Below are 26382 nucleotides of genomic sequence, written 5' to 3'. Positions count from 1 at the left end.
CCTGCCCTTCCTGCTGGACACCCGCTGTCCCGGGGGGCAATTCGCCACCGCCCCTGGGAGCTGCTGCCCTGGAGCAGAGGAGATTTTGCCCCAAGCCTCCCACCACTGCCCCCCTGGCTGGGGCTGCGGCTGCGGGGCTGGTTTAGCTGACGAGCAGAAGGAACCAGCTCCATCTGCCACTGCAGACAGAGGATTTGTCCCCCGGCCGTGCCTCCTTGCCCAGCAGGGACCTGCCTGCCCCTACCTGAGCTGCCTGTGCCCCCCGCAGCCGACCCGGTCCCACGGCGAGGACAGGAGGCTCCGCGCGCCCCTACGGCACCTCGACGCCTCGCGGCTCTCCCTGTAGCTTCAGCAGGGAGGGGGAAGTGAAAGCTAAACCACAGAGGGGCCAAAACCCACAAACCACAAGCGCACGAGGCTCGTGGGCTGGAGCCCCGCTGCGGAGCGCAACGGCCGGAAAGGGGCAGCGGGGCCGAGGGCTCCCTGCTGGTCTCGGCCCTGCCAGGTGAATGCTCCCTTTAAAATCCCTTTGAATGGGTAATGCTGAAGGGAAGTAAAAGGAGAGGCTTGTTTGCAGCTGGCCCAAGGAGCAGCACCGAGCGGGATGTGTGGTCTCGCCCCTGGGTTTGCCCGGTGAGGCTGGAGGAGCAGTGAACACAGGGCAGCTTCTGTCCGAGTTGGCACAAGGGCTCCATTTCAAGCAGGGAGGGAAACACGAGGCATTAACCCACACCCCTCTGAACACCACACACCAGGAATGCCCCTCTGGGGTGCAGGCAGACCCCTGGACTCACCCCAGACCCCTAACCATCGCCCCACCCCACACAACTTGCCCAAACACAGCGAGCTGTCACCTGCCTTGGTGACAGCAATAGCAAAACCTGTACCGAACGGCACAGCAACGAGTGGTTTCGTGAATCAGCAGCTGCCAAGCTTTCAGGGCTTTTTTTCAGTTTTTTTTTTTTGTGCTGGCATGGAACAGGGGTGGCAGGAGGTGGGATCGTCGGTGAGTTCAGTTTGGGAGGGTGGCTGTGGCTGTTACGTGCAGCCCCTGCAGTCAGCCTGTGGCTTCGTAGCTTCATCACTCGCTTCCTTCTCCCACGCCACTTCTGCTAACAGGCAGTGGCTGCTCTGGGGAGAGGTGGCTTGGAAACAAAGCCCTCGGGCTCCTCCCTGCCTCTCCGAGATGGATGGTGGATGGGCAGATGAGAATCCACCGAGGAAAGAAGGGCGAGAAGTGCAGAGCACCCCCCACTGCTTCAGCCCCTGCCCTCATGGCAAAGGGTAAATCCTCGGGGCCCTTCAGGAAGGAGCTGAGTGCAGCTGGAAGGCAGCAGGAAGGCAGCAGCTTTGTCACAGCCTCCAGAGTCTTGGCCAGGGCTGAGCTGCTTGTTTTGCTGCTCCCAAGGGACAACTAACAGCAGCACACACACAAATTAGCTTTTTAGCTACTACCTTAAAAACGGGTCAGGCTGATGGCACAAAACACCCACGTGCCGGGTTCCTGCACCCACCAGGACACAGCCAGGGCCAGGAGCTGCAGGAAGAGCTGTCACCACCAGGCACTGCCCCGACAGCTCCTGCAGGACCAACTCCAGGGATCTGCTCCTGCCCTCGGCTGTTGCAATGAGATTTTCCACTGGCTTCCACGTGCAAAGTTCCCTAGCTGCAGAGCTGTACAAAACGGGAACCTCGAGTGTTGGGCTGGGAGTAACTGCTTGCAACTGCTGCTTTTCAGCAGTGGGGCAGCCCCACAGGCCCCAGCCTGAGCTTCCTTTTTCCTTACTGCTGTTCATTAGTGCTGTCTAGGCCAATTTCTCCTCTGGGACCATGTTTTAAAGCTGCTCTTCCCAGCAACTTCTGCAGCTCCACCCTGAGGCTGGCCAAAGCCCTTCGCTTCTCTCGGCTCCACCAGTTAATTCGGAAGGCAAATGGCTGGTGGCAGAGGGAGCCCCAGACTCAGACCACAAAACAAAGCAGAGTTACACCTACTACTCATTTTATTGTATTTTATTTGCATAAACAAACTCGAGGGGGGTTGCTAAACAGGAACTGTTCAAGTCAAAACAAACCAAACGCTAGTTGGTGTGTGTGGGGGGATGAGCACAGCAATCCTGGGGGAGGGAAGGCAGAGGTGGTGAGGACAGGGAGAGAGAGCGGTGTCTTTACAGCACGTGCACACTCAGCGTTGGTGCGTGGACATGCCTCTGCTGCTACCAAGGCTCACTGACCCAGCCACAACTGTCTGCAAACTTCTTCAGAGTACTTCTTTTTCTTTTTTTTTTTTTTTTTTGTTTAAAGTAGAAGATAAAAAGAAATGCATGGTAACGGCCATCCTTAGCCAGCACAGGAGGGGTTTGCCTTTTGTTTTTTATAAAAAGATTAATAAAAAATATTGAAAAATTCTCATCTTTCCTTTTATATTTTTTTTTTTTTTTTAACCTAGTAGAATTCTGAAGTTTCTTAGAAAACTATGTTACCTTGGAAAGAGCACTCGAGTTCACAACCAGCTGCAAAGAGGATACACAAAATGCCTACAAGCAGTTTGGGGCTCCAGCACACACCAGGCCTAACACTGTACACAAACAGTGATGAAAAGTAGGGTGTCTTTTTTTTTTTTTTTTTTTTAAAACCATGCTAATTTCCTTAACTTTCAACATAAAAGGAAAACAATTGGTTTTAAAAGGCCCTAAAACAACTGTTACATAAAAAAAGTTCTTAAAAAAATCATAGCAGTTTGGTCCCAACAAGTTAACATTTAGATGTTTATTCACATGCTTCATTGTTTCTTATTTATAAGAACCAAAAATAGTTTCCAAAAATTATCATTTAATTGATGTTACTACATACGTAAAGGCCTAAAATAAGTAAGTATGAATTTAAAAAATTGAATACACAATAGGGGAGAAAAATTTGAACTGGCGAGTTAATCCCGACTTTTGCTATTTCAAATTATAAAAGAGAAACAAAAAAAAAGTGTCAAGACTACTGGGTTAAGATGGGCACAAACCGAAATCCACATCGTCTTCAAAGCCTGTTACCAAAAAAAACAAATTAACCGACCATTCAATAAGGTCACAGACAAGAGAGAAAATCTAGGATCTCACCCAGTACTTGACCTTATTCAGTCCAGAAGGTAAGTCTTTGGGAAGGTATACTCCATGAGCGGATCCAAGCATATATGATTTATCAGTTCTAGTCCACACTTAGGGAGGCTGAACTCTGAAAATGCAGTTAACTTCGGGATTATTTCCGAGCTCCTCTCTGGGGCTCTGCTCAGCTCTTCAGGCTCGCCCTGACAATCTCCATCACCAGCATGCTGAACCCCTCCACTCCTGCCAGGGCTCCCCGGGAACATGCAGACCGCAGCTACTCAGTCGTTGACTGCAAGTTGTCCTTTTCCTCTCTGTTTTCCGTTCCGCTTTCGTCATCCTCGATTTCTCCTTCTTCGCCGCTGAATTTGTCGTGAGCCCACTTGGGGCTGGTGCTCGACTTCCTGAACATGAAGCGACCTCGTCCTCGGGGGAAGGCACCCCGACCACGGCCTCTGTTCACCCACTTCTCTGCTCCTTCGCCCTCCCGGTCATCGTGCTGCACGGGGAAAAAGCAATGACAGCAGCTGACACAGACTGTGACTGCTCCCGGTGTGAGAGGAGCAGGAAAACACTGCCTGGTGGTATCAGCCCTGCAGCACCAACCAGATTTATGCCACAGTGAGTACTGCCCTCTAAACACAAGTACTGGCTTGTTTGGGGGATGAAAACAGCAGATGAAGGCAGGAATGCACAAATGCCACACAGGCTCTCTTTGTGCATGGCAACCCATCACTGCAATTGGTACAGGCTGCTATGAACCACGCTGCTGGGCTCAAACTGATCCATTTCTGTACATAAAGTGCAGGCTAGAGACTGGACACCAAAACAAATTACATTTCTACCTTCAACAAGGTCAGAAAAAATGAAGTAAGGTAAGATCAAGGCTTTCTTGTTTGAGCTGCAGGACTGAAACACGGCATTATTTAATGAAAACTCAGGTACCCCAAATCAGGAAGGGAAAAAGAAGTTTGTGTGTTTAAACTTTCCCTTTTTCATAGAAGGGTCATTCAGACAGGATTGTCCCAGATAAACGACTGTTAGTATGGCAGACCTAGCAGCAGTTAAAAGGAACAGTGCTAACCCATCCAGAAGCTGAACTCCAAACAGGGATGGACCCAAGAAGTGTAGGCCATCTGCAACACAGTCTAACAGATTTAAGCTGCCTTTTCTGCACTACTGTGAACACGGGGTCTTTAACCAGCCTTCAGGATTTCATTTCACTTACTGGCCAACCATTCTCAAATGAACAGTAACAAACTCTAGTGGTGAGCCATAAGCTTCTGGTGAGGAAGCAGCACATGAAGCTGTAAACTGGTAGATTAGAAATGTTTAAGCCAGATATACCTGGAGGATTTATGCACGTTTTAGTGCTTCAGACACATACCAGGTAGTACTTCTTGCTCTTCGGTGTGTACTCTGGATCCCACTCCTCATCTCTGTTTCTCTTCTGGAAGTCATTGTTGCCACCGCTGTTGCTGTTGTTGTTTCCTGAAAAGTTGCCTCTGCCCCATCCTCTCCCCCTTGCTCTGAACTGCTGTAACAGCAAAACAAGGGAGAAAAATAAAAAGATTGTGGTGACAGTGCCCCCCCAGCTGCCTGCTGACTTCAGGGGCACCAAGCTGTAAGACTTGTATGTAACTAAGGCACAGAAACTGCAAATAATAAGCAGAGTTATGACCAGATGAGTCATTTTGGTAGCCTAACCCAACCCAACTGATGCACATTACGCTGCCCATCAGGGCTGCTCAGCAATTACTAATGAGCAAAAGCTTCTGGGCTTGATTCTGCTCCATGCAGCTTGAGTTCAACTGCTCAGGCTGTATTGTCAACACCCTGGTTAGTGCTTGAGATACAGTGATCACATTCTGGCTCATCATCCACAGCCAGACCACACCTTTGGGGCTTCTCCCTTACCGTATGCTTTAAATGTGGAAGAACAATTCACAGTAGCTGCTTTTTGACTGCTTTAGCAATTGGTACTCGGGGTGGGATACTTACAAAGGTCCCTCTAGCTCTTCCTCTCTCATTTGGACCTGTGAATTCTTTAGTCCCCAGCCGGGACTTGTCAAAGCCTGTGGAGCTTTCCTCTCTCTCCTCAGTCTCCTCTGGATATTCCTCTGCTTTGACTGAATGAGAGGATCGTGAGGATGATGAGCTGGATCTGGATCTCTCACGCACCCTTCGGTGTTTCCTGTTTCAGTGATAGGAAATGAGGGTCAGGGGGACACCACAGGGTTCAGAACTTAGTAGTAACCTGCTTGCTACAGAATCATTTATCACTCCCCTATCAATGCAATGCTTTCATTCTCCTACTATGAAAAAGAAAAGCCATATTAACAACTCAAGATCAGCTACAACATGCAGATCTAACAGGTCCCAAGCCTTCTCTGGCACAATCTTGCTGCTTTTAAGGTGTTTCTACCTCCAACTATGATATAAGCATGAATTTGACACCAGTAGTATTCCCTTCTCCTCTAGATCTCCTTTCTAGGAGGAAGACATTCATTTACAAATACAGTTTTAGTCAAATGGAAAAAAATATGCTAATAGAAAAGGATTAAACCTAAAGAAGTCATTTAAACATTGCTGTTTTTTCTGTAACTGGAACAAGAAGAAAAAGTGACTCACCCATTCTGACATACGAAGCCTTCTCATTTACCTTTAACAGTTATTTATCGTTTCAGACAGATATAATGGTATCGAGAAGACACGCAGAGGAATAATTCACGCCACTGCAGCAGTTATGTCAACAGGTGTACAACTATATACACGTGATGTTGTCTCCAACTTTAATAGCAGAAATATGAAATGCAGAAGGAAATGGCTATTAGGTTTCCTACATACTTTTTCTTTGAGCCTTTGTGAGATTTCTCCGTTTTCTCAGTTGATCTTTCCCTTGAGTGACTTGAATCTCTCGAGTCCACTGATTCTCTGGATTTATCGCGTTTAAGATCTCTTTCCTTATGTTTTTTACGGCGTTCGATATCAAGGCGCAGGTCAACAGGGTCGTCCTTATATTTCCCTTCAGCCTACAAGTGCAGGGAAGGAGAGAGTTTAACACAAAGGTTTACAGCACGCTACTTCAGCACCATTACTTTGCTACTGACTGCACAGACTTCTGGAGGACAGGAATTTATCTGAATGCTAATCGATACTTAATCCATTTTAAGATGTAAAATAATGCACAGATTTCAATTTTCCTACGTCAAGAGCACTGTTTTTAACTTTTAATTTCTTTTAAACAGCATTAGAACAGCCTGGCAATAGGGAGGGAGAAACACAGAGGCTGACACTTATTGCATACACCACAGCCAGTGAGATGAGAACAACTTGGAAATCTAATCCATCTGATTGTGTGTCAGGCATTTTTGGCATGCTGCAGTTCTAGCAGCCTGTGGACACTTGTCACCGAACAGCAGCACGCTCACTACCCTGCTGACGTATCATCTAGCAGCATGGAAGGAATTTTTAATCACCAGGTCTGAAAACTTGAGAAGCAAAAGGTGTCACCAAGTGGCAAAGAGCTAAGACAGTGATTGCTAATCAAAGCTTTAAGAGACAGAGGCCACCAAAATGCAGTGATCAAGGTTCTTAGGAGGAATATCAGCATCCCACTCATCTTTAACACATCTGTCAAGAAGATTTGCTCTGTGGCAGGTATCACCTATAGCACTGCTTGCACCCTCGACCAGAAGTCACCACAGATGCATGTGTTTCTCCACTTAAGCCTAGCAAGTCTACTAATGCCAGCTACCCGGCATTTCACAAAGAAAAAAAAGCTGCGTGAAAACCAGAACTAGATTTTTACTTTTAAATAGCTAACTAAAAAAATCTACTTATGCTTGAGTTCTATTGAAATTGCTGCTTAAATGATTTTCTCTAGAAAACATGAAGTTATGTTACTGTGTATATTTTAAGACCCATGACTCTTCGATGAACTTCTGCTCTGCCTGCACACAAGAGCAGCAAACTGACAGTGGCTGTGGTTTTGACACACATTTAACAGCGGTTCTTTAGTGGGAAGCCTGTGCACACAATGCTGCTAGCAACATACAGCCTCCACAGTTGCGTCCAGAGATTGCTACTTCATTTACACATTTACACTTCATTTACTTATCTTGGGAACTGTATTACTTGATATGCAACATAAATCAGATTAATCGTCTTGAATTAAATACAAAAGGATTAGTAATTCTCTAGCTATTAAATTTTTTACTTACATGAGTTATTAAAAACTTTTTTGTTTAAATAAAAATGTCAAATAACGCAGGAGTGGGAGCAGACGTTTTGTTTTGTTTTTGTTTTTTGTTTTTTTTTGCTCTTCTACTTTCCCCAGGCAAAGAGCTTTAATTTCTACTCTGAGAATAAAACTGCTCCCAACACGATGGATGACAGATAAGTGACAAAATCAGCAGCAGCTCCCTTATGTGGTACAGCAAACACCTATTTGGGTTTGTGAGGGCACGTCTGTTTCACGGAAGGCTGGCGAGCTGTTTGGAAACCACGTTTATAATACACTCTGCCAAGCTGATGCTCAGAGTTCAGGCCCATCAAATCCATCTCACCATCGTCCATGTCAAGCCACAAGTGTGTTTGGAAAAAATCGAAAACAAATATGAAACAAGTAAGGTTTCAGCAGGACTGTTTAAAATCTCTTCAACGTTCAACGTAAATATGTATGAAGGTGAATAAACAAAGTTTAAAATCCCAAACATTAAGTTAAGCCACTTTAATGATCGTTTACAGTACGTGCGATGGCTTAACACTGATCTACTCAGAAAAGCTAACACACTAAATTCCAAATGGTCTGGATCTACTCAAACAGGTGCTGAATGTTAAAGTAACAGCAATCAACAGAAATGGCACAGTAAGTTGTTAGAACAAAATTTATAATCTGCTTAATAGTGTATCTTGTTTAGATAAGTATTTAGTTTTACTTTCCTCTTTTTGACATGCATGTCTTTTTGAAAACATGGTTGGAAATATCGCATGTATACAATTGATTTAATAATACTTACAAGCAGAAAAATATCACAAAAAGTCTCTTCTCTCATCATGGGCACTTGTTCCAAAAATCCTCTCTTTTTTCTCAAGCTCACCTCAATTGACTTTGGGGTCATTTACCATAGTCTAACCACTTCACAAAGGTTGTTGATACATTTTTAATAAAAATTAACCCTTTGTAGTTCATTTTTAGAATTATGCCCATCCTTAAAAGAAAAACACAAACTTAAGTAGAGAGTAATTTAAACAAAAACATCACTGTTAAGTTCATGCCCAATGCACTCATTTTGTTGAATTAAACTAATCAGAGTAACAGTTCACCTTGAAGCCAGGATCTCTGGAACTTTTCGATTCCTCTTGAGAGAATCCATGTTTTCTAAAAGTACTGGGAGAAATATCTATCCTCCTAAAAGAAAGATAAGAGTCATCTTACAAACAGGATTAAGTTTTTACATTAAACGTCACTTAAAAGCAGACACTCCGATGTTTCCAAATCTATTTAAAACTCCTCATTTTTTCCATTTTTGCTGAAGCTGCTTTACAGCAGCTTAGGATTCATGAGCAGGTCTGTCGATGTCAAGCTATTTTTCAATAAATAACTGTCCAAGCACTCTTTCAGCTGTAGACAAAAGGACTGAGAAAAATATAAGGAAGAACGCAACATGATAAAACATAAATGCAAGTCTTTTTAAAACCAGAACTTTATAGCATTATGAAAATGCCTATAAATGATACATGATCATAATTTATTTAAGCTTTCATATTCCCATATGCTTACCAAGTAACATTAGCAAGCTGGTGCAAGTCCATCTAAAAGATATCAAGTCTAAAATGTAAGGAATTCAAGTGAAAGACTAAGATATCCCCTCTCCTCTTCCACCAAGACATCACTTCTGTCCTTCAAGGATTTAATCACGACCTTCCTTAGTCTGTCTTGTTAAAGGCTGGGTAGGAGACTAGACACAACTCTAACATGCAAGCCATACTGCATGACTTTTTTAACTAGGTAGAGATCCGCCCATTCTCTCCTGTTCTTGAATTATTCCTGAATTCCAGCTTAAGAGAAGGAAACCCGAAATCCCACTGCATTGCCACCAACCTGTGAATTTCAGGGCTCTTTTTGTTTTTAGCTGCATCCTGTTCCATTCCTTTCTTTAGGTATTTGGTAAAGCGTTCGTTCAGTGTCATGCCTGAAGATCCAAAGTGATGCTCTGTGGGGTGGTTGAGCAAACAACACCACAATATTAATACCATTTTTGTAAACAGAAAGAACATGTCAGTCCCACAGCTTGGTCAAATTCAGTTGCAGGACACATGAAGCACACAGATGAGCAACTCTACACTGCTGAGAAATTTCAATTTCACTCTTGAAATTAACAATTCACTCGGGTAACTTACTCTTGAAATTAATGGCATGTGAACTCACTTTACACACACGATTTAGGTAAATATACACGAATCAATAAAATATACAAATTCTAAATCACAGTTTCCCTGAATTTTGTTCAGGTAAAAGCAAGAACACCTCTTCCGCCTTTCCAGAAGAATATTTTTTTTAATGTAAATGGTGAGGTGGGTGTGCAGGCAGCTGGTACTTGCAAGACTGTCTCTGGATAAAGCTAGACTTTTAGGCTGTCTGGTGCAACAGAGCTCAGAACTGGCTAATGTAGAAATTTATCAGGATGGTTTGGGGTGCTGGACTATGTGATGTATGAACAGAGGGGAAGTGGCGTCTCTCTTTTCTTCAAAATTCAACTGGACACAACCCAACGCAACCTGATCCAACCTGCATGCTAGCTCTGCTTGGAGCAGGAGGCTGAGCTAGGCTCCAGGAATCACCCCCAACTAAATAATTCCATGACTATGTGACCATCAGCTGCTATCCTCATCTACGGCGTAGCTGCTGGAGAACAGCTCTGAGCATTACCCAGTGTACGTGAAAATCACTTGTTTGGGCAAGGACAGGGGGAGTGAACCTTCATCTGAGGATACAGGGACTTTGACCCACCTCTTACGTGATGGACTATAGTCACTATGTGTTGAGCAAACAGTTCAGAAGGACTCCGTTGAGACTGAGCAGACTGAATATGATGAAAAATAGAACGAAACTCTTGCTCCTTTTTGTTGCTATGCACAAGGTCACGACACAGCTTGCGTTCCTGAGCCAGTATGCCACTTGGACTAGAGAAAACAGACCACATGAAATAGAACAAGGGAAGCAGTTTGTTTCATAAATTGGAAGCAGACGTATTCTTATATAATACTGTGAAGTAATCTAATAACATTAAATAGCACGATCTGATTCCTTATTTAAATATATTTTAAATGCACTAAATTGCTTATTTAAATATCTTTAAAATGCACTAATCTAGGTTACTGTAATAATTCAGATCACTTGTTGCTCTGTACTCGGAGGGCTGCAGAGATGTTAAACCCTGACAGAAACACAAGCTCATTCCCACCCCACTAGCTGTCTATAATGCTCTGCTACTGTTCCTAAATTCGAGATTAACCTCTAACATCCCACGTGGTATATTAACATTTACTGGCTACTGCTGGACAAACATGCTTTCTGCAGCAACTTTTTACTGCCTTAAGATTTCTTGAAACAATGCCTAAGTGGCTGTCAGAGCTTCCTGGAGTTTCAGTAATGCTGCGCTGAGAATAACCGTAAACATTCTCCAGAAGAAACGTCATTTGAGCAGCACTGCAGTTTTACTGTATCACAAACTTCTAGCAGCAAGAAATCACCAAGTACTCAACTCTTTCCAGAGGCTGCTGCAGCATAAGAACTGACGTAGAAGCATTTACAATCTGAAATGAACTTATATATAGATAGAAAAAAAAGGAGGAGAAGCTTTTTTTAACCTGACAACCCCTCTGACCTCCTGCCACACAAAGGGATCCCACAAGTGTTCTAAGGCCATAAAAAATTTCATCTCTAACACCAAAAAATACAGATTGTGATACAATATTACGTAGCCTTCCTCAGAGTTGAGGAACTTAAGATCTCAAGAAGAGAAACAGGCAGCCAGTATTACTATTTAACCTGCCCAAAACTCTAGCAAATACGCACCGTGCAAGATCTTCGTCAAAGGAATCCATTCGAATATTGACCTGGGCCTCACGAGTAATGGAAAAGGAGGATTTGCCAGGAGCTAGCCCATCTCCTTTGGTTGCTGGCTTTTCCTTTACCTCTGAAGTCTTCCTTGGTGGTGGGGAAGAGCTTTTTTCCTGGCTTGTTTTATAAGTGGTCACTCTAAAATTCTTTTCAGGAACAAAGCCCCTGTGACCCGATTCAGCTCTCTTGGATGCTGGCCTCTCTTCTTTTTTTGATCTTTCAGAATAGCTTTCCTCCTCTGCTTCATCAGATTTCCTTTGCTTCTCCTTTCCAGGTGGCAAGAACACCACGCCTTCCCATTTTCCTTGCCTCTCCTCTTCCTGACTTTTACTTGATGTTGCTACCACTTTAGACATAAATTTGGGCTCATCATCAAACTCCGAATCTTTTCGGCCCTTTGCCTTATCTTTCTTTTCCTGCTCATCAGTTTCCTCTTTGCCATAGTGACTCTCCTTGTGGAACTCTGGTGCCTTTAGCTTGTCAAAGTCATCCCGGAACTTGTAGCGCTTGGGCGACTGACTGCCACGGTATCCCTTCTCAGAGTCTGCTTTGGATGCATAGGAATCAGATTTTGCCTTTCCATCTGTTGATCCCAACTCAGAGAAATTCCCTTTTTCTTTAGGTTTTTCCTTTTCAACATTTGTTACTTTCTGCTCTTTGTCTTTCCCATTCTCAGTCTTCTGCTCTTCCAGATACCTGTTCATAGAGGAGACATTACAACAGTTCTCTTAGTAAAACTCAAAGAGGTTAATCCTTCAGTGGAAAGCAGTCAAATTTTAGAGAACACCGAGATATGCATGTACAGAAGATTGTCTCTAGGCCCTAAACCAGCTAAAATGTAAAGCAGATTTCTCAGCCTGGATTTAGACTTATACTTCTCAATAAATTCAATAAATGCAGAAGAAAATGGATATGCAGAACTGATGAAATGAGGCTTAAAAAGCAAGTAAAAAAACACACTTACCCACAGATTCATTTTAAGGAAAGTAGTAGCATCTTACCCAATCAGTTTATTTACTTACAAACCTGCTTCAGGAGAACAACACATCAAAACTTTCAAACTGGGCTGTTCTGCTTTAAACAACACACTGGAAATAAAAGCCTCAAAAGCTACTTCAAATTTTGGATGCAAGTTTCATAGGTAAGCTAAATATTTCATGACAGACTGTAAATACAAATAAAAGCAAAAAGGTTAACAGGGAGGAATATTTTGCTGGGAGAAGACAAAACATTTAGTAAGAACAACAGTTTATCATAAGCTAGTTTCAAGCATCAGAACTAGGTTTTAAAGCAATCATTAAGCAAAACCCCAGCTTTGAGGAGAAAGCAGTAATGCCCAAGGACATTAATTCAATGCTCTGAGAACCCAAACCAGAGTTATATTTTTTTTCCTTTTTAAAGTTCATACATCCTTGATATAGGATAGTCCAAAATAACTTTAAAAAGAATATACTTAAAGCACCTGTGAATGCTGTGCTATCTTTCAAGAGAAAGCACCACTTTAAGGAAGAAATCAGCAGTGGACTAGCCCAGTAAACAGGAACGTGGTAAACTGATTCCTTCCCTATGGAAGGTCGTGTCTTAATTCAGTGATGACTTTGGTGCTTATCCCTTAATTTCAGTGATGACTTTGGTGTTCATCATACCACCCACATACACAGGGACAAGCTTCAGAACTGCACCTGCCCTGGGCTGCTTGCAGCAGGCCATGCAGCCAGACTGACTTCGATTTTATAACATCGAATGTAACTGAAGAACACGCTGCTTAAAGAATCTTTAACCAAAAAGTAAATCACTTAAAACTGCAAGTTTCCAGTGCACGCTGTTAGGCTGCTAGAAAATCTCCCTAGGCACATCTTCATTCTGAGCGTTCATGCGCTAAAAACAGTTTTGCAGGGAGCAAGTTAAATCAGAAAACAACCCCCAACTTCCTGCAGCACGGGGCTAGGTCTGCATTTTGTTCCACCACCGAGGCTGTACCAGGCCCTCAGCTAGCTAGCACCCTGCACGCACGGGCACCTTGTTCCAGCTGGAGCCCGCAGACAGGCTGAGAACTGCTGCAGTGCTCGTGGGGACGCCTACACACGCGAGCTGGCTTGGCAAAACACCCTGCCACAGAGAGAAACGCGTCACTTGCCTCTTTGAGAAGGCTCCTCCTCCGGGAGCTGTGGTTTCCTCCTTCTGAGAGGTACTGTAAATCGAACCGATTGGCGTTGGGCTTTTGCACACAGGGCTCTTCCTCGTTGGGCTCAAGCTTGCCGAGCCGTGGTCAAACGGGCTCTGGTGAGAGCCCGCCTGAAAGGAGGTGCTGCTTTGCAGGGAAGAGCTCAGCTGCGACGGGTTGGAAAGCGGAGGGCTCGACTTCTGCAACGGGCTCGGCCGAGGAGAACGCCGCCTCACCACAACCGACTGCAGAGGGCTTTTCAGCGCAGGACTGCGCTCCCTCGGGCTAAGCTCAGGCGCGGCTGCTCGTGATGCCGAACCCGCCCCGTAGGTGCTCATATCTTGCCATGGTTTGGATCCCTCCGATGCCTTGACATCTTGAGCCGCCGCTCCCGAAAACGGCTGCTCCTTCGAATCATCCCCTTGATTATCTCCCGCAGCCTGAGATGCCCGGGCCTCCTTGGAAGATGATTTCTTCTCCTTTCCAGATTTACGCTTGGAAGACTCAACTCGGCTGTGATTTGAGGAAGACCGAGAAGAGGAAGACCTCCTTGACCGATCAGATGACGACTTATCGGAATTTCTAGAATGACTTCTGGACCTTGGTGAAGGAGACCTCCTCTTGGGTGAACGGGAGCGTGACCTCCCTCTACGAGGGCTATACGCTTGGCGGTAATTTTGCCAGTTAGACCTGTAATTGCCATATCCTCCTCGGTTGTACTGGCCCCATGGATAAAACCCTCGATTTCGGCCACGGAAATAATACGGTCTCCTGTATCCTCTGTTATGACCTCTGAAATCACGGTTCTGATAGACTCTTGGATGGTTCCTTTCTCTGTTATGAGATGGAGAATATGATCTTGAACGAGACCTAGAACTGATAAAGAGAAAAAAAGTATTTTAAAGTTTATTCTTAACTTTATTTGGACCCTCATATTCCCTCTCCCATGTTCCTCTGTTCTCAAATATGTTTGAAATTGATGATCAAGGTGAAATCCCACTTCTCTGCCAGGTAAGTTAAACAAATTGCAACACCTCAGCACGAGGAGAGCAGGAGGGGAGCAGATGGCACACTGCTCTGTAGGTCAAGTTTCAAAAGGTGAACCAGTTGCCACAATTTGGAAGCTGGAACTGCAAAGGAGCAGGACTGCAGAGGGAGGCAGCCACTCTCCAGCCCGATGCCACGAGATGGCGCCGTCCAGCACTGCCTCTGCTCATGGCATGGAAGCTCCGGCTGCTCCTCTAAAGAGCAGAACTGGATCCAAGACAAGCAAAAACCCTGCGAGATGACTGATTGAAAGGACAAATCGTTAAGGGATAATTGTTTCAACAGTCTCTCCCGTTAAAATGTTGGAACTGCTGCTGTGTAACTGCTCAAAAGCCCCAGTGTAGCTCAGGTTTAAGTGCCAGCTTTAGAGCAAGTATTTCCCAGCTGTCGGAAAAACACAAAATTCTGTTTAACGTCTGAGATTTCAGCAACTTTGTACTTTTAAAACAGATAAAGTGTCCAAACCAGTAGATTTAAATAAGAAATATCTTTTAAAGTGAAATTTAAGTAAATAATATTTGTTGAAACCATTTCTACACTCCCTTGCTATGTTAAGAGACCCATACAGCCCCTATATAACACACACTCCTACAGACACCTCTGTCTTCTACAGAGCAGCAATACACAACCCTCTGCTGCCCCCTCTCTGTTCACATCCCAAACCACCATACACAAGGCAATGAAATGCAAAGCTGCCATTAGAAGTCCCAAAACATTGAAGTACGTGCAGGCAGCAAGAAATGCATTTTATTTCTATTTTTTCCACCTCTCAAATACATTACAGGCATTGCTATCAAACAAATTAATGATACTTTTAACAGACTTCATCCTTTACCTCAAACGACAAGAAAGCCTATGCAACTTACCTGAGACTTCCTCATTCAAATAACAACGATAAGGAGGAAAAGCACAGAGACAGCAAGAACAATTTATAAGGAACTCTAGTCAAAAGCACTGAGGATGCTCCTGTTTTCCAGAAAACTGCAGGATTTGTTACTAATTACCAGCCAGGGACATGTTGTATGCTGCTTCCAAAATCTATTCTATCATTTCGGAGAGGTTTACAGCAAGAAGATTTCACTCCAGAAGTTGCAGAGACTATATACAATAAATCCTTTTAGAAAAATACAGTAAGTTCCGTGCAAAATAAATGCCACCAGTAATAATAATTTTCCCAACCTTGCTACCTCCTGTAGCTAAGCAGCTAACACGCTGCTGCAGCTCTAAAGCACGCACCATTTTGCAATAGTTTAAAATGAAAAAGTCGTAAAGAAAGCAAAAAACAGTAGGCAGACTCCAACAGAGCAATGCAACTTGGAAAAAACAGTAAGCCTCCAGAAGAAAGAGTAAAATAATTCCCACGACGTATGCTCAGGTACACAGTAAGAGATTTGTGCCACGACACCCCTTTAAACCTACCTCAGAGAATATCCTAATGCCATACAAGATGACTTGCCTGTACTAAGCCCCTCCATATCGATTCTTTTTCCAAAAAAAAAAAAAAAAAAAAGTTATTTACAAAGCAGAAGTGGCTTCAGCAGCAGCACAGAGGAAGCAATCATGTTTGTACAGGGTGCCTTTGTTTTCAACTGTCAAAGTTCCTTCACAGCAAGGCAAATAATCCCAAATGACAACGTATTTTCCAGCATTCCAGCTTCCTTCTGCAAAGAACTTGGTTCGACTGAAGTCTCCGCCTCTAACTTAGTTTTGTCATGTCCTCCTCTCTCCAACTGGATGTTTATTATGGCCTCTGTATTTTAAAAATCTCTAATTGTTAACAGTTGCATGTGTTTACAGCCTAATGATTTTCAGAATAAGCGTTATTCATTTGAGATCACTGAAAAAGCAGCTAAACATCATTACACCCGGTCCAACTAGAACATCTTTGCCAGATACAGCTAAATGCTCAGCTAAAAGAAAAGGAAAAAAGCAGATATCCCGATAGCCAGGGAAGAAATGAGCCTTTAAGTGGCCAGATTAGAATCAATTCAGGGAGGTAAGAACAACAATTACTGTGCACATTAGCGATTTCTCAAAGTTAACTGCAGTGAAATTAACTTCTACTTTGTCCATCCAGAACTAGAATTTTGTTTTTACTGACTCCTGTACATTGACAGGAGGGGCAGGGAAACAGCAACACAAAAATTGCCCCTATCTTTCACAGCAGCATCTGTTAATTGACATCATATTCGCCTGAATTCATTTCCAAGGGAGAAAGCAAGCAACATCTGCAAAGGCCCCTCAAGCCTGGGATCAATTACATTAAAAGCTTAAAAAAGCCCAAGATGTTTCACAAAACAAAGGAGCACGCTTTGCTACGAACCTTTCCGACTCTCGTTCCCTGCTCTATGGAACCCACGCTCAAACTCTCACTCAGAGCAGTGAGGCACGTCTGATCAACAGCATTTCAAACCTGCTGAAATTATTCTGCGTACACAGATTGTCAGTCATGATAAAATGCCAAGTTTTTTTGTACTTTGCCCTGCTTTGGCAACTTCAAACATCATCTTTAACCACGACCACCTTTTAATACAGGAAACTGGATCTTCACAGAGACTGCGTGTGGTTAGACCACTGTGCTTTTCCTAATGCCACCACGTTACATATAGCAGTAATTAAGAACTGCAGAAGAACACGGAAAAACACCTTTTGGCATGGGCTTCTACGAATACCTTTTAGGAAGAGGGAAAGTACAGACATCTTCTCTTAGGGCCTGCTGTGAGGCAGCTGCACCAGCTTCACTGCAGACTGTATCCCTGACAAATCCACCTTCTGATCTATCTGTACTGTACCTGCTAGCACTCTTATCAGGGAAAGGAGATCTAAAAAGAAAAGTAAAATTGCTGTTCACTAAGACTTGCTACAGGAACCAGATTAAGAGTTCAAGTCACTTGACAATGCTAAGAACCAGTCCCAGTTTCTTGTCCTAGTCCACTGAAAATACTTCCAAACAGTACAGGTTGGCAGGAAACAACCTAAGGCACAGGATATTATCTGTCCTTAGAATCTAATCAAAGGCTTTATATAGAAGAGAACTAAGTGACTAACCACCTGAACAGGACAGAGGAAAAAACACAGTCACACCCAGACTTCAGAGCTGCGCACACTTACCTAAGCCTGCGTTTTCTTGATCGTGAGACAGAACGAGAACGCGAGCGAGATTTGGAGAAGGAACGTGAGCGGGATCTCGATCCGGATCTTGAACGAGAAGAACGGGATCCAGACTTTGATTTGTTGGTTTTAGACATCTTTGCAAGCACCCGGTCAGTTACACCTAAAGGAAACAGCAAAATAATCTTTGAAAAATGAAGCCACGTTGTAGGCCTGAAAGAACAGGCAGCACCTGGCAGGCTGAAGAAATAAAATAAAGCTTATCCGCCAACCTCTCTCATCCCCCAAGACTCTTCTCTGATTTTTGGAAGGAATCACAAACAAAAACAATAATCCAAGATAAATTAATAACATTTTTTGCACAGATCTGTCTAGCTACTCAGGTCACTCAGGTCAAATCCAAGACACGTCCTGTCTGTGCAGTTCATGCAGTTATGATCAGCGCATCATCCAGTGGGGAGTTTTAGTGCAGCCCAAATAGTTTAGCTGTCCTTCCAAATATTCAGAGTCATTCAAATTCTAAAGACAGAAGACAGTAAGTATGCTGTAGCATTAAGTGACTCAAAGTAGCCACCGCATAAGAATTTTCCGTGTTATTTTCAGGAGTGTAACCAGGTAAAGGTTCAAGAGTCCCTTAAAAGGTGTTTTCAGGGCATACAGTCTGAGCAGATAATCCTTTCAGTTACACCACCTCATCTGTCAGCTTGTTAAGCAAAACTTTATATTGAGATGCGAGATTTTCTAAAGGATTTTCATCACCTCTTACCTCCAGGGAAAGAAAAATATTCAGGAGTATTCAGGACAGAAGAACCCACAGGAGTCGTTAAACTCCTAAAAGGAGTCAGAGCATATGGTTTACATTTGGAGGTTGGGACAGATCTTGGTAGAATTAAAACTGCTGTGTTTCTTTCAACTGGTCAGATTTTTTTTGTCAGGGAGCTTCCGACAGGGACCTTCACAAACTTTCCCCTGCACGGTACGAACAGCCACGTTTTGTGACCTCCTTTCCACGAAGGGCTGGGAGCAAACCTAACATACCAGAGTGACAGATCAGACGAGCTCGTGCCGTTTCTGTTCTGCACTTGCAGTGCTTTGAAACTGTAGGAATAGCTGACCTATTTAATTTCTGTATCCAGCCACAAACAAAATTCCTTACAATTCAAAAGTTGATCGTGCTGCGAAATATGCTCCAGCTTCAGATTCCCCCTTGGTTTCAGTTTAGTGCTGCAGCTGAAATGGAAAAGGCTTTGGCCCCTGGCTTGGAGGAGAGGAAGGAACTGTGCTCCCTCCGCCTCAGGTTACGTTTCCAGGCTCTGTTTCCCTTCCTAGAAGCAGGAGCAGCAGCAGGTGGGAAGGGGAGCCATGCTACTGGGAGCTGCTGTCTGGATCCTCAGCTATTCCACACCAGTGGGCAGGGTCAAGATCTGAACTCTGCACTTCCACAGGCAGCGGATGAAGCTGAGAAGAAAAACTGCTCACATTAACCAAGTTCCATTTACAAATACCGAACAAATTGCTTCTGCTGTTAACAGGCCACCAATTTCACCCCACCACATGAATTACTTCCTTCACATGAAGGGAAGCAAGACTACTTGAGGACCATAGCTTCATCATATAATGCAATTTTTGCATAAAAAGCAAGTGATGGTTTTGGACAGCTTTCAGCAGGTGCTTCCCTCTCAGCACGTTGCTCTCTAAGCAGACTGAAATCCCATCAGGACACCCAACACCGTGCTGTGGCGTGGTCAGAGCTCCTGCTGTTTCCCTTGGCTTGGATCATACAACAGCACAAGCACCCGGCGAGTTGTATCAGCTCACTAATCCACCTGAAAACTAACACCAAAAAAAAAACCATAATCCCTGACACTTCAAGGAGATCAACGCACCAACCCAACCAACCTCCTCACCACGGAAATCCCAGGTCCAACACAGAGGAGCAGGCAAATTTCTGGCTAGACAGGAGCACTGCTTCCAGCAGCAAGGCAGCTGGATCAGGCTAAGGCAATCGGGAAGCAGAAGAGCTGAGTTACAGTCCAATGTGCACTGCATGTGGTACCGTCACCAAACCACAAACCATAAAGAGAGGTCCCATCGAATCCCTTCAGCCCCTTCCTGTGCTGATGAATCAGATCGAGGAACTGATCCAGCAGCAAAGCAAATTAAAATAAAAAAAGACATTAGTTCGTTAAAAAAAAAAAAACAAAGCACAGACCGGAGGGAAGCAATGGATTGGCTTTCCAGGAAACATTTATATTTACCTGGCATACAGGAACATCCTTTCATAAACCTTTGTGCTTTAAATCTCTTCCAAGAAATTACATTAATAAAAAGTCCCAAAGTTGGTAAAATATTGCATATGTAATTTAGACAAAAGGGGGAAAATGCAATGATAGATTTCCAGATCTGCTTGTACATACACATTTTCAACAGCAATATTACAGTTACTGAAAAAAGCCACTTTTATCCTGACTTGTCACTGAAAGGGGATCTGCAGATAGCTTCATTCATGCTTTGGAACTTCACATATAGTGCATGAAAAATGATACTTCAGGAGAAGAAAACTCTCCATAGCTTCCAGATTACAATTTAACATATTTTTGGTTTCTCAGGGAACATCCCCGGTGCTAGCAAGCGATCCTTGTAATTCTGCAGTGCTTGTTAGAGTTGGACCCATCGTCGTACGTACTTGACCACGTTTGATTCATTTCTCTGCAGATCCGTCCGACTGCAATCTGAGTCAGGCGAGCAGTCAGAACCAACCCTCACATGAAGCAACCCCCACACGAGCTACGTGGAGGCTGCCAGTAACACCGCGAGGAAATCTGATCTGTTTTAATTGGTGCACTAAAAGGCAACTTGCTACTCTATTTTTTTCTTTGTTTCCCTCCAACAGATTTCTCCAGAATCTGCTCCAGATCAGCCTCCACTACGTTATCCCAGCTCCAGGTAGAGGTTGTGCCTAGAAAAGATTTAAACGTCTTTGTTTTTCCAGGTGCAGTGTAGTAAATCCAGAGGTGGAATTTTAGGTTCTTTTGATCAAGCAGAAACTGCAACTGCGACTGTTTTAATAAAAATCTATTACTGAATAAACTTACCACATGCTTAACTGAGAGCTGGCTTTTTATTATGCCTACTTACTGTTAGTGTGTTATCAGCACTTCAGCTTTAACCGTGATACATCCTCCTCTCAAGGAACTTAAGGAAGCTCAAAATACATGTGAGATCCCCAGAAGATCATTCAGTGAAAGTCTAACCAGTGTTTTAATGTACACCCTCCCGTGGCAATCAGGGTTCTCAGAACAGACTGCAATCAGCCGGCTTTACTGAACCCAAGCGGCATCTCTCCTGTCACCGGATCCCTGCTGGAGGCGCAGTCGTTGGACAGCTGCGATACAGGCTCTGAAAGCACAAAGGCAAGCTGCTGGTACCGTGCACATTGCAGTTACAGTCACGGCAAAGCGAGCCCAGTATCTGTTGGAAAGAAACAGCAGCTCCTACACACAGTTATGGAAAAGAAACCCGAGCTGTCACAATTTCAGGTATACCACTGCAAAAATCACCCTTGGAGCCCAACAGTTCCCAGTTCAATCTACTACAGGTTCCCGATTTAATAAATAAATAATATTCCTAGCTTTATCAAAAGAAGCTAGGAAGGCTGAATTTTAGCCGGCAAGCCTTATCACAAGGAAGTAGAACAGCTCTGCAATTCAATCACACTCCATGAACATTGCTGGATTTCTCCAGCACGCTGCCTGGCTCTCTGCTAAGCCAGCTGCAGCTGCCCTGTCCTCCCCTTCGCCCTCCAGCCCTTCCCAGGCATGGCAGGCAGCAACTGCACTCCATCAATCTCACACCTCCGCTGAGCAGAGACGCCCGGCAGGCCCGGACACTGAAGTGCCAGCCATGGTTTGTGCGCCCACTCTTTCAGGATGCAGTTTGTGTGATTTTTCCATCCTACAGTACCGCAGCGAAGGCAGAACAAAAAAACAAGTGAGGACTATTTCTGCTTCTGGTCCTGACAGATTTCTCTGCTTCTGGGTTCAGGCAGATGTATTTTCTCAGTGTAAGACAGGAGGGACAGAGCACTGCGACTCACAGCAGCCCGCAGAACAACTGGCCTCGCTGACAGCAACGTTTCTGGCTTGAAGATGCTCAAGGTCAAGCTGGTTTGGACTTCAACTGAGCCTAAATGCTATTATTTAACTGGTATTTAGAAACTATCAAGGAAGGATAAGAGGGTGATAATGCCAACAACGTGGTGAAAAGGTCTGCTGGGAAGGAGTCGCTAACCATTCAGTCCTTCAAAGGGATGATAGTTCCAGCAAGTGTTGTGTTAACCAAAGAGCTGCTGTCAGGAATTCCTTAAATTGCCCTTTTCAATACACTTTTGAGAAACCACGACCCCAAAGCAGACCCTGTGAAAACCGTGCCTGTCTGCGGCTTTGAGACCACTTAAGAATCTGCTCATTTAAGTAAGCAGAAGTCCTTAGCCTCTGCTGCCCTAGGAGAGAATAAAGTAACACTGTTCAAATCCGTGAGGTCATTGAAAACTGAAGATCGATGGTAGCTGTGACGGTCCAGAGGTTATGCTGAGTTACTTTAATTATTTAAACGGCCAAAAAGCATCTCAAATCCTAAAGCGAACGGAGACAGGAGGAAAACAAACTGCCAGAAGCTGAGCATCTGTGAAGCAAACACTCTGCAATGCTCGCTGCCCACATTCTGCAACAGGAGGAAGGCAGCACTGCTCTGGGAACGAGGAGAGGATTGCGAAGACTGAATCTGCATCAGCTGAGCACTGAATTGGTACCAACAATTTGCAGCAAAAGCAACTGATGAATTGCAACCAGAAAAAAAATTAAGAGGGGAATCTATTAGTAGAATTTTATCCCTTTTTTCACCTCCTTTTTTAAAATAGAGACATTCAGCTATGTAAACACGACCGATTGAGCCCTTCTCTCTGTATCCATTTTAAGGAAATTCCAGCGGACTGACTTGTTTTCACTTTCAGTTGCTCCACGCAGCCAAATTACATATATGGTTACCAAACACTCCGACGACTGCCAGGGCGCTTTGAGGAACAGCACAATGCCCAGCACGGGGGCAGCTGCTAGGAAACAGGGCCATACTTCATCACAGGCTGGTACTTTCCAGAAGTGGGAAGTTTGTTTTTATTTCTAAGATCATGTTACATGTTCCCCTTCTCCCCTTTCACTGTACTAACAATGCCATCCCCATTCAACTAAAATATCTTAACATCATTCCGCAGAAGAAAGTTTGCAGGAAAAAAAAAAAAAAAAAAAAAAGAGTTAATGCTTCCTGTTCTATTAAGGGAGAAAAAAATGCACCAGGGGAAATCAACAAGCACTACCACTGCTACAGCAAAGTTCACTCCTATGCATGGTCATTTTTCTGGGAAAGAATGTATGAAAGGCCCATTTATAAATATTTCCTTTTAATTCACTAACTACATCTGTGGAAACGGCAACTTTTCCAAGGTCAGCTAGCCAAAAATCAATCCAAAGCCAATCAAAAACCTAGCATGCTGAACCAGAACATGGAAACAAAACAGAAGAAACAATGGTAATAGGAACAACTGAATCGTATGAAGATGATCTAAATCGCATCCCGAAATCATAAAACTGCTCCCAACTAAATCCTCTGGGGCTTTGATATAATAATGTCAGGGATGACATTATTATGACAACCCGGTGGTTCAAGAACAAGCTACACTTCAACATAACACCGGCTATAGGTTAACTTTATCAAGCCTGAATTCTATACGAGTTGAAATATTTTAACAGGCCAGCACCATTAGAATTTAGTTCTCACCACAGCTCTTCCTGGTTGTGCCTCTTCTGAGATAAATCATTTTCCAAGAAAAAGTACATGGTTAGAGTTGACCTGACAGAGCACAGCACAAGTGGCTTGCAGCCCACAATTACAGCTATGTGATATTGCACAAAGAGCTAAATACTGTCCAAAAACTTAACACACCATCTTTTTTATTTTTTTTAAATAGTTCCCCTAAATACCAACAGTAAATACCAACATTTATAGTCATGCAATTACAGAGGTGCAGAAAGGGAGAACTGCTCCCTCCAACCTTGGGCTAGCTTGACAACAAGCCTTTTTAGAATAGACATGATCCACTTTAAAACACAATTTTAAAGTTCAGCCTCTTTAACAAGAGGTGTAAGTCCTCAGAAGGTCCCAAAATAGATCTTTAAAGTATCGCTTGCTTTAAGCTCTTTAAGAGTCTTTGCAGTTTACTTTGATCCGCAGCACTTACTAGCCAAACACTAGCGTGGTACATGCGGTACATGTGCCAAAAGCTCCCTTGCCTTACAAGCTATTTTTAATCTTTGCCAATTTTTAGAAGGATGATTAATTCCTAATGTGAGGTAATTACTACTAGAATAGAAACCAAGTTTCTGTGCTCAATTGGGAACCAAGAGGTTAAACAAACCAAGCATTGGAGTCGCTTCATCTCCCCTATGTTAACACTGCAGTTATAAACATACTGTGGCACACGTTTACTCCTTCTAAGAATTAATGATTTACTTACTGAAATAAAATATATTCAGCTCCTAAACAAAAAAAAAAGTTCTGAAAGAATCTATTCTTGTAACACTTGTTAAGAATTACCCTGATGTTACACAGGCACCTGTAAATGAAGCAAAGCTGACCAGTGAAGGCAGCAGTGGCTGCTCGCTTACCTTACACCTTTTAGGTTTTTCCACTGAGCATGATGCTGCGCACCCAAAGCCATGCACACAGCCTCATTCAGCTCACAGGGGGGTGCAGCTTTGCAAAGCATCAGAAGATAAAGTGTGCCTGGTCCTGAGAGGGGACTACAGAGGGTTTACACAGTGCTATGGAGACTCCTCATTAGCAACCTGCTCCAACAGGGCTCATATTTCCTCCCTGCTGCCAGCTCCTGAGTTGCCTTCCCATGGCACTGACTCCACCTCTACCTTTAAAGGGACACGATTGCTCCTGCTGACACGCAGAGGGCTTCCAGATGGAGAACCAGCAGCCTGGAACCCTCTGACAACGTTTCTTAAAGTTTGGAGGCTATTTCAAGAATTCAAGTTTGCCTTCTCCATTTCTAAATCCTTGCTGCAACCCATCACAACGCTCAAAGAGAAAAATTAGAATAGAGAATGCTCCCACCAAGCCACTTCAATGGACTTTGCCCAAAGACGAACTTTTGTCATGAAACAGTGTCAGAGAAGTTAATGTTTTACCAGTTTTACGTCTTCTGACAGAATTCAAAATGAGCGCTCAACTCTGCTGCAAGCAGTGGAAAAAATGCACTGAGAAGTCTACTGCTGCTAGCCACTTCCACGGCCTCCCTAGGCTTCAGATTATTCAGGACAGTTAAGTAGAAATTTTATGCTGCTTTTCAAGTGGCTGCTGAGTGAAATCAGTGCAACACTTCAGCAAAAGAAAGAATTAAACCAATAAAGTTTAACATGCTGCATACCCAGAATATAGGGGATATCGGGAGGTATATGCCAGGCACCAGAACAGGCAGTTTTACCACCTTGGAAGATTTTACTTTCTTTTTTTCTTTTTTTTTCATGCCTACCTGCTCAAGCAGATTCACGCCTTGCACCCTTCAACAGTCAGTTTTCACTGTCTCAGCTTTGTAAGTTATGAAATCAGGAAACACACCTGAAAAGAGAAGAAAACGCATTGAAGTACTTGTTATTCACATTCTTTTATTTACTGCTGTCAGGGATCCAAAGCAGTCTAGCTTCCTTAAGCTGTCATTCAAAACTGCACCCAGAACCATCACCGTTACCTTGAACATTTTAACAGCAGATGTAGTTGCAGAAGTTCATTGCCCCTTTCACCACGAATTCTTTCATGGACTGTTTTGAAGAACATTGTTTCTGAATTCAAACTTTCCAAATCCTACGTCTACCTCCTCCTCCTTTCTTCTGCCTGCCCCACTCCTCGCCCCATCTCCTCTTACGTACACGCCACCAGTTTTCATTCCATCTGCACAGCAGTACTGGAGCAGCTCCTCTCAGCTCATTTGGACGGTCTTACCGGAGTCAGGACTCGGTGTTTTCCCTTGTCATTAAAGAGAACCCACAAGCCAAGAGAAATAATTGCTCTCCTGACAAATTCATCCACCAGCATCACACTGTCTTCAAAGGGTGCCACTAGTCCCTGTGAGCTGTCAGAGCTCTGACAGGTCAACGATTATATTTCAGTATTCCTCCACGCGCTGCTAGGGGGGTGTAAATTTTTTAAGGAGAAAACAACAGTAAACAGACCCTCATAAATGACTCCGTGCTATTAAACCCCTGAGCTGCCAGCAGGAATGTCATTTACTCTGTGTTCAGCCACAAAATAAACCTGATCAAAGATACACACCGTTCTGTTTATTTCCCCGAACAACAAAAGGTTTCAAAGGCTACTTGAAGATTACTCTTGCTCTGAAACAGCAACCAAGTCCTACTCTCACCCAAGAGGAAGGTTGTATTCCCAGGTTTAGTGTCTTCTACACCACATTTACCAACTTTTGGGGAAAAAAAAAATGAAAACACGTCACTGACTTACTAATGCTGTTGTGTCTGTCTTTATGGGTAAAGAGCAAAAGCTTGCTTTTTGTGGAAAGGTCTCTAACATTGGGCCTTTCGCAGTGGACATTGGAAAAATTGGGAATAACCATTCTTTCTTGCTCTGTGATAAAAGCACTTCGTGTTTTGTGTTTTCTTGCTTATTCCCCAGACAACATTACCACAAACTCCTGTTAAGATATGCTGTGTATTATTTGTCATCCAACTGAAGATTGGGCTGAATTACCTTCTGTAGAACAACAT

The 26382-nt window shown here is 43.7% G+C and overlaps 1 protein-coding gene across 2 annotated transcripts in view; it reads right to left on the bottom strand.

Moving 5' to 3' along the window:
- Nucleotides 1–1995: 1995 nt before the first annotated feature.
- The window catches only part of THRAP3 (thyroid hormone receptor associated protein 3), a 32905-nt gene continuing 8518 nt past the window's right edge, over nucleotides 1996–26382 (bottom strand). Inside the window, exons 3-13 of one of the 2 annotated variants that reach the window (XM_082777517.1) lie at nucleotides 25137–25222; nucleotides 17543–17705; nucleotides 13358–14260; nucleotides 11176–11916; nucleotides 10108–10280; nucleotides 9199–9310; nucleotides 8421–8505; nucleotides 5940–6124; nucleotides 5094–5286; nucleotides 4480–4629; nucleotides 1996–3591 (exon numbers count right to left, since the gene is read on the bottom strand). In XM_082777517.1, the coding sequence (XP_082633643.1) occupies nucleotides 3370–3591; nucleotides 4480–4629; nucleotides 5094–5286; nucleotides 5940–6124; nucleotides 8421–8505; nucleotides 9199–9310; nucleotides 10108–10280; nucleotides 11176–11916; nucleotides 13358–14260; nucleotides 17543–17679 (2901 nt within the window). In that variant the 5' untranslated portion in view covers nucleotides 17680–17705; nucleotides 25137–25222 and the 3' untranslated portion in view covers nucleotides 1996–3369. The remainder of the gene's footprint in view (nucleotides 3592–4479; nucleotides 4630–5093; nucleotides 5287–5939; nucleotides 6125–8420; nucleotides 8506–9198; nucleotides 9311–10107; nucleotides 10281–11175; nucleotides 11917–13357; nucleotides 14261–17542; nucleotides 17706–25136; nucleotides 25223–26382) is intronic. The other variant, XM_082777518.1, reaches the window with a different exon arrangement.

The sequence above is a fragment of the Aythya marila genome, assembly GCF_965140915.1.
Source record: "Aythya marila genome assembly, chromosome: 22".
Classification (NCBI taxonomy): Eukaryota; Metazoa; Chordata; class Aves; order Anseriformes; family Anatidae; genus Aythya; species Aythya marila.
Note: the sequence above shows the minus strand (reverse complement) of the source record. Positions and strands in the feature narration are given on the sequence as shown.